Source organism: Poromitra crassiceps (assembly GCF_964638095.1).
Source record: "Poromitra crassiceps genome assembly, chromosome: 23".
Taxonomy (NCBI): Eukaryota; Metazoa; Chordata; class Actinopteri; order Beryciformes; family Melamphaidae; genus Poromitra; species Poromitra crassiceps.
Genome location: NC_139639.1, coordinates 15,109,240 through 15,118,376, shown reverse-complemented (window position 1 = coordinate 15,118,376; position 9,137 = coordinate 15,109,240). Strand labels below are relative to the sequence as shown.

Below are 9,137 nucleotides of genomic sequence, written 5' to 3'. Positions count from 1 at the left end.
GACCACTGGAAGAGCATATGGTGGGTCAATTTCCCACCAATGACTGTTATGTGGAAAAAATAATATTAGTAAAGGTTGGATTGAAGAATTTCCTTTGCAACATTTGACATAACCTATTCTACACTATGCCTGCAAGAGGGTGAGAATACCAGAGTTTATCAACCATCGTGTGTGTGACACTACACACTTGGAGTGAGTCACAGTATTTGAGGACCTTGATAAATAGGGGTGTGGTGGACCCACACCTCCACCCGAAATTGCGATGACCTGTCTCAAATGCACCTGATGATTCCTCACATATAATGCCCATACATTATGAGACCATCTAGGCCAGTGGCTCTGCATCTTGTGCCATTGAGGCCTAAGATAAAGATGTCTTCATTGCAAACAAACACTATACCAGCCAATTCCTGCTCGCTGGCTCATCAGTTAAATCAGTTGCTTTAGTGCTTGGTTGGAATGAAGACCTGTACACTCTTGGGCCTTGGATACACTTTAACCTTAGTTCAGAGTGGAATGGTTGAATATATCAAACCAAAAACTGTAGATCTGAAGCAAGTTGGCACTCCTACTTTGCAACTCTTGGGATAAACAGTCCACACACGTCACATACAAAATTGTACTCAAGGCAACAGACAGGACATACTGGCCTTCACCTCTGGTTGGAATAACTTTTATTTGATCCGTCTGTTAACAAGGGTTTGTCTCGTCGATTCATGGCATTTTCCCCATTTTTGAAATGCAGATTTTGTAGCAGAACGAGTTGCAAAACAAAGGACAAAATAGTGCAAAATTATTTTTCTGTCTCTTTTAATTCTGTACATATTCCACAAAGCCTGGAGATTATTACTGATGCCAAAATATCCCTTAGGAAAGTGCCATTAAAAGTTACTTCTTACTGGGGCAGCAGTTAAAAATCCAACTCACAGTAGCAACAGATCAGATCGATTTTATGGCACAGAATACAGTTATTCTCAGAAAGTTTTCACAAGACAACTTACAAATGTTCTTATTCCAACCAACACCATTTTCAATAGGTTTAGTGTACACAGCATCTTTTTTCTTTTTAATATACTTCTAAGTACCGTGCTATGACAGTTTCTGATACACCTTTGATGACTAAAGCACAAGGCAAATAATTCCAAGCTGTTGGAGTCCAAAAGCTTGTGTTTACAGTCAAAATGCATTCATAACGTTGTAAAATGAGGCTGCCGTTTCATCAGTTAACGGCCTGGAATTAGCAGGAAAACCAATTACTTTTTGAAAAGTTCTCTAAAGAAGCAGTTTAATGTTTTACAGTCATCTGACGTAGTGTCTTAATGATTTACAGTCAAATAAGTGATGCCAACAATCATCCATCACAATGAGCTGAAGCAATTCTGAAAATCCTCTTAAATTGACAATTGGTCCAAAGGGGGGGGGGGGGGGGGAAATGACGTCACAGAACATGGATGTGTAGTGATGATACACTGCCAAAAATAGGCAGCCAAATTACAAATAGCAGGAGCTGGCTGACAAACGTCTGAGCTGTCAGAGGTGGAATGTCCACGGAGACTCCAGGATGTGAAGTATCATGGAAATGTCAGCGACCTCTGCAGTGCTGACCTGACACTACACTCAAAACAATTATCCCAACACCACATTAACTTTTAAGACCACATTCAAGTACAACAGCAAAAGCATGTGATGGAAGCTACGCAAAATAAAGGTGTGCCCAGAGGTACAAGCATAGGACTTTGTCAGAGGAAATCATCATTTCTTTAATGGTGCTAAAAAACAAAGAGGACTTGAAGAGGCAGATGAATAGATGATTTTTGGCTGGAATATCGACGTTTAGGCGCGCACCGGGGGGGGGGGGGGGGGTGTAGGGTGAGTTCTGTATGCTAAAAAAGGTATGCATGCAACTTTTAACGCCGACATGCTGAAGAAGAGGAACACAATGTGAACCCGGTATCTCTTAGCAATGCTAAAAAAAAAAGCATCTCACTGCAAAATTACCTCCATCATTACTTCCCCTTTGAACATTTGCCAGTTGCTAAGTGAATGTTTATACAAGGCCAGTCCAAATTTGTTTTACATTTTTTATTACACCTTTGATCTTTTTTTCTTCTTCTTCTTCTGTTTGCACATTTTCTCTTTTGGTAAATATACATTTAACCATTTCAATGAACATGCCATTACTGTAGTGCCAAAAAAAAATAGTGAGTGTTAAGTACAATGTTAAAGTGGGGAAGCTTTTAAAAAAGAAAATGAAACAAATAGGGGTGGGGGGGGGTGACAAAATAAAACAAAACAGGGTTGTATATAAAAGTGGACTGTGGGGAGGAAGTAACATTGTATGCTATCTAATCCCGGAAGTACTGTCAACACAATGGGGTGAGTGGGAGTGAGCTGCTAAGTAGATGGATGGGTGGAGAGGCTGCTTAATATCCAGACTTCCTCAGGTAATCAGCCATGGTATATGCTTTCTTGTTGAGCTGTCCGCCATGGACCCCCTCCTTTCCCATGACTACAACCAATGCTGGAGCACACAAGGAAAAAAAAGAGAAATGAACAAAATTGAAGAGTCTCCCCCAACACTATGAAAGGGGGGGGGGGGGGGGGGACAAAGGTGACATAGGATCTTACCACCACCACTCTTCATTGCTATTACAGCTTTCCAAGACATTTTTCACTGCTCGCAGGAGAAATCTTAACAGCAATATTTCGTTTCTCTTCTTTTTGTCCCTCAAATTTTAACTAAGCGATACTTGACAACATTAAAACCCTGAATCCCTCAAGTATTTTGCCATTGAGTATGCCTTCTTATTCAATCCGCCTCCATGGACCCCTTCTTTGCCCATTACAAACACCAAAACTGAAAGAGAAGAGATAGAAAAAAGGGAAAGTTTAGAGAAGTGAAAGAGGTATAGGAAATGCATTCAAAGTAAGGAATTTCCGTCATCAGGAAGTATAGTCAAACTGCTGTCATGGTGTCTCATTGGAACAATTATAAGCTGCAGGGAAGATGAGCATGCTTGATTGGTCGAGACACCCTGTACTAATACCGCATTCAAGACAACTCGGAATGGCAGAAAAAAATTGATTCCGACCTGTAAAAAGTGAATTGAACAGGTCAAAATTACAGATCGGAAATTCGGTATCATTCAGAGCCCTTTGTCCGAGTTGACGTCATAGCCACATCAAAATGGCGACTTTTATCGTTAATGGTAAGCACAGAATTATTATAAAGACTTTGTTGACGTTTTAACACAAAATTTGACGTCTTAATGATGTAATGTTAATATGCGTTTGTGTCATCGATGTTTGCTCTGATTAGAGCAATATGTGAAATTCAGCATTCAGCATGTTCGGTTAGCATTGTTAGCCAGAAGGTAGCTACAATGCTAACTGAACACAGGTTGCTAGCCTGTGTGGTCCCCTCCCCCCCCACCCTCCCCCGAGCGGGAAGTGCAGCGTGAACGCAAATATGTCGGGGCGGAGGTTCAGAGTTGAAACTTCCAGCGTTTCCGAGTTGTCTTGAACGCAGCATAATCTCTGCTTTTAACAGTAGATGACCGTTAGCGAAAAGCCAATGACAAGCCAGAGGATATTGCAAAGAAACAATTTGTTGTTAGAAACTACAGCACTCAAGCAGGGATTGCCTCGCTTTACTTAAATCAAGGTGACTAAAAATAAAATGCATGCCAATGAGTAACATGTATATATCTATATAATATCTGTACAGTGTACACTGTAGCATTCAATGCACGTGTTAGTATGCATCAAGCAATAGTCTGGCGGACTAAATTTTCTAAATTCACATGCATCTCATTAGGGATCAAGGAGAGTGACAAAAGGGAAGTACTGAACAGAAAAGGGGGCAGTGTAGGAAAAAGGAAAAGGAAAAGACTTTAGTTTTGAGCAAAATGATCAGTCACTGAGGACCACAAAGGCAGACAGACTGGAGTAGGCAAACCTTGGCTGACATGAGGTTTTGGATGCAAACCTTCAGGGGCTCTCAAGTTACTTTACAGCTTGACTTGAGAAATCTGCATCCATGAGCTTTGCCTGAAAGCATCATATGATGCCGTGACTCAAGTCTATTTCGCTTCCTTTGCAAGCCACAAGTCATGTGAGGTAACTTCTCATTCACATGTGATGTTTTCTCAAAAAGGAAAAAAAATGCATGGGGTTGTTACAATCTAAAAATAAGTACTTCTATGACAGACTTAGTTGCAATAATATACCTGGAAAATTAAAAAAAATTACCTTTTCCAGCCTTTCCCACAGAGACATTGTACGTAGGCTCTCCTCCTTGGCTCTTTGTCCTGATGTCCATTGTCCAGTCAGCCTCAACGTGGAGGCTGTCTCTGATGACTGAGCATTTCTTTGAGCCCAGAGTGAGACCGCTGGTGAAGAAGGCCTCCCTGTCTTTTCCAATAAGGACATCAATTTCTTGAGACTGAAATACACAAACAAAAACACAGGATTAGGGCATTTTATTTAAGTAGTAACATCTGCTGACAGGTATAAATAAGCATCTGCATATAGGACAAGCTGTCAACATCACTCCAAATGTAAGGGTGTAATTATAACTAGTGTGTGACATGTGTATCATGATATGCATAGTTCAAACATTGAGCACTGCTTACCCAGCACTATTAGAGAACTAGTCTCTTCGCATTTGAGACAGCAATGAAACAATTCTAACTTGACATTGAGAAATCCGCTCGGGTGATGCAACACTGAATAGTAGCAAGCAGCAAAACAAGATTGTTGTGGTTATTATTGTTATCATGGGTTATTATAATGTTACAGCTTGACTGCCACCATTAGCTTCCCTGTAGTGAATAGCGGAAGTAGCACCTATCTGAATGAAGAAGGGGGTGGTGGGGGGGTGAAGGAAATAAAAAAAACACCACCGTTGTCATTCAAAAGCTAGCTAGCGTTATATACCTCTGCGGGGGGAGACTGTCATTCAAAACAAAAAATACCTCGCGAAAAAAATATCAATCCAATTCATTGCTGTCTCTGATCAAACGTCATCCATCGTTAGCCAGTACACGAGCAGCTTAGCTAATCAAAGCCGCCACACACAAAAGCATGCACGCTCCCTCGAGCCAGACACCGTCTACTCGCTGGTTTCAAACGGGTGTCCCGACACTCCTTTCTGCGGGGTTTTGACTTCTTAACCAACGCTTGTTAACATTAAATGTCTTGCTGCTGTATACTGTACAAGCCACAGCAGCCTAACGCCTTATCTGATCAGCACGAGGTCTAATCCAAGAACGTTTCCTTTCCAGGAAATAGCCGAGACGGCCCAGCGACAGGCTAGCTAGGCGGCTAACGTGATGCTAGCGCGGCAGGCACTACGGTTAGCTAACGCTAGCTAGCTAGTTAACGTTAGTTAGATCCTGCAAGGTAGTGGTTTTAACGCTATCCAGCCTTGTTAACGTTTGCGTGTGTGGTGTATAGCCAAACAAGTCATCAAACGGAACAGTTCGCACACAAAAATCACTTTGATATCTTACCGTTATGTTGGTAAAAGTACCACCGGCGTGTGCTGCCCAGACATATTTGGCGTCCGTAAACCCAACAATGGCGGTATCCTGACAGCTGCCATCGGCCATCAGGTTATCCACGTAGCTTTGCCAAGACATATTTAAGAAATTGATGAAATATAAAACTCCCTACAGCCTCAGAAATAAGCTTGTCAGAGACGGCCGAATTGAAATAGGCTACAGATGAATTTAGTGTCTCCAATCTAAGCCACACTTCGACGTTCTCCAACGTCAAGGCTCGGGCAGCAAAGAAAGCCAATGCAATCAGGCAGCGCCTGGGTGTAGTCCGTATCAGATCACTCCGCACAATGAGCGCCCTGCCGCTTTTATGGCATGGAGGAGGCGGAATAAAGGGGACTTCGAGCACAGCCACGAGTCGTCGGTCTGAGGGAATGCCAATTTGCCAAAGTACATAGAGATGATGATTAAATAAGCATTCATTCGTTCGTTCGTTCGTTCATCCATCCATGCATTCATTCATTCATTCGTTCATTCATTTTTGAAATAACATAATAAAGATTGTCAGATCCTCAGATTGTATAGCAGAGCTAATGAGAATATTGATTAGCCAGCCCTAGATCAATGTCATGGCATGCAGGAAACCTGTAACTTCTGCCCTGGTGGTTGATGGATTCCAAAATTCACCACTCACTTCCACTATTTTACCACCTTGATTTGGAAGACCTGTTAGCACCTAGAAGGCTTCTTTCTGTCACTGAATTATTGATGACTTACTGAGAATAATAAAATGTATTACACATTCTGACTGACAATAATTGTATCTACATTGAGTAAAGTAGCAGTGCTGCTGGTGGTGGTGGCGGCAGAGAAGGAGAAGTCATGTGCCTTGCTCAAGGGCAAATATGATTATGTGACAGTGTACTGACAATACCTCCACCAGCTCAACACTGTAACAGACTTCACTCCAGTCCTTCCTCTTGTCAGCTGTGGGTCCTAAACCAAAGAATTCCATTGGATCTACCATTGGAGTATCTCTGTCCTTGTGCATTGAAGGTGCTTGGAAACCACACCTGCATGGCCAGGTTGAGCTTGAATAGTTAGACATACTTTACGCCTACTTTTAATCTGCTGATATATAGGCATATAGACAGCAGCTTAAAATCCTCTAAATTGGTTGTTTCAGGGTTGCAATTTATATTTATCTCAGTGGTTGCAATGTGAACAACAATACACACCTTAGCCACCAGGGGAAGTGTTTTCTATGGTTTGTGAACACATAATAGACTCAGGTAGGTCTATAATTCCTTCAATGTATGGAGCTTATCTTAAACCTCCCTGTATGTGATCATTGGAGGCTTTTAGGTGTTGTACCTATTGTCAACAAAAAGGTGATACTGAAATTAGTGAATGCTTGGTAGTAATGTAGCCAAACAATATTGGCCTATAGGTAGCCGTGTCTACTCATATACTGGGTCAGCTCTGCCTCTCACAATCAGGGGTGTAGTAAATGGTTCTCCTCATTGATTAATACAGTTGGATCTGAAAATAGATGAGTAAACTCTCAGCCTCATTTCAAAGAGGTTGGCGAACTGAGTTTACTTGGGTGTGGGGAGGCCACAATGTCACGATGTAACCTATTATTATTATTACAGTATTATTATTATTATTATTATTATTATTATTATTATTATTATTATTATTATTATTATTATTATTAATATTATTATTATTATTATTATTACCTTTATTATTATTATTATTATTATTATTACTACAGCAACTTCCCCTTTGTAACAAAAAGCCTATATCTTCCTAAAGAAGGCCCTGGTTCAAATGCTACAATGACTCAATGTATGTTCAACCATAGCTCAAGTAATTAACTCTAGTTCCTCAGAATAGTCTCTTCACATTCTGCTTTGCCACATGCTTAAAATGGTTTTATTCAGCATGACTAATTGGTGAACACTATGACCTGGTCTGATGATCACAGGGGCTACACAGCATGCTCTGTCATAAGACTATTGCATAGCTGTCATGCCCCAGAGCAAATAAACTTCACAGAGCAATGTATCCAAATCAATTGAGCTTGGAACATTATAGGCAGAAACTCGTTGAAAGTCAAGCAAATGGCGATATTTTCTATAAGACTGGTACTAGTTACCATATAGTCCCTATGCATGGCATAGGGGATGGATTTCTTTAAGTTGTATATGATTTTGTATGAATACATTTGGGTATTAACCTTTTTGCTTCATAATGTTTAGCTATATTGGCCTTACAAGTGGAGAGAGCCACATTCATTAATATGTTACATTTTATTTATCATTATGTGCTGTATCTTATAACAGGTAACAAACATGCAATGCTTTGGCGATATTTTCTATAAGACTGGTACTAGTTACTAGGGGTGAGAATAATCACCAGATGCCCCACAATACGATATTATCACAATACTTAGGATGGGATGTCCTTGGGTGTTCCCCAGTGTAGTGGACATGCATACAAGTCTTACATGGCTTACGGTTGAGCAAAGGCTATCGGCCATATATATTTTCACAGAGTCATTCATAACCAAACTCCTAAATTTCTTTTCAACAATATAACTTATAGTTCAAGTATTCACACATACTCTACCAGAGGAGCGAGTGGGCGTCAGATTTGCCCAGACCAAAAAGCAACTACATGAATTGTCTACCAAGCGATGTTTGTTCCATAGAAGGGAGGGCTTGTTTTAAACGTAACCTCAGAACCCATCAACACTCATGCACGCTATCACACATACATTGATCTTATAGTTACATCACTTCGAATTTGCCATCAAACTGTGCTTTCTAAAGTACAGAGAGTTGTAGCCCATTAGGGCTATAGGTCAACTAGAGGACTACCATGCTATTGTCTGTCCTGATTTGTATAACTTTTTATTCTGTATTCTGTGATTTTCTTTTGTAGGCTACTACAGGCTACTTAGTATTGCTTGTCATTTTACTATTGTCATTTTACTATTGCATTTTATCGTTTGTATGTATTGTGTAATTGTTTGGACCCCAGGAAGACTAGTGGTCGTCTTGGCAGCAGCTTATGGGGATCCTTTTAAATAAACAAAGAAACACGATATTTGCGATATTGCGAATGCAATATGCTAGTATTGCGATATATTGAATATTGCGATATTGCAATATATTGTGATTTATTACCTTTTTCAATGGCAAATTATGTCCCCAAAGGAAAAAACTTTGTCAACATCTGTTTTGTCTAATGAAATAAAGTTTCTGTTTAGGAGGGTAGCTACTGTAGCACTATCACAGCAAAATAATATGTTTAATGGCCTGCACGTATATAGGGCTTTACACTGACTAGACAGTCACACATCGATGCCGGCAAGCTAAGGGTGCTGGCACAGCCATCGGGGGCAATTTGGGGTTCAGTGTCTTGCCCAACGACATGCAAACTGTCAAACTATTCATCATTCATCTAGTTTGACAGTTATTGAGAGTTGATTTGAGTTAATGAGTTATTAATTTGAGTTAGTGTGGACCAGTGATGTCACTGGTCCACACTTTAACACTCAATAACTGTCTAATTAAATGACAGACATCAAAACAGTTTACAGTTTTCTGATATACTACTGATGTT

General features: G+C 40.4%; 1 protein-coding gene across 1 annotated transcript; it reads right to left on the bottom strand.

Annotated features, from left to right (window-relative positions):
• Positions 1 to 664: 664 nt before the first annotated feature.
• On the bottom strand, positions 665 to 5,852 carry pfn2a (profilin 2a). The gene is made up of 3 exons (XM_083659092.1): positions 5,514 to 5,852; positions 4,252 to 4,444; positions 665 to 2,521 (listed from the first exon to the last, which is right to left on the bottom strand). The coding sequence occupies exons 1-3, from the start codon at positions 5,640 to 5,642 to the stop codon at positions 2,424 to 2,426; spliced, it is 420 nt and encodes a 139-aa protein (XP_083515218.1). The 5' UTR covers positions 5,643 to 5,852; the 3' UTR covers positions 665 to 2,423.
• Positions 5,853 to 9,137: the final 3,285 nt, after the last annotated feature.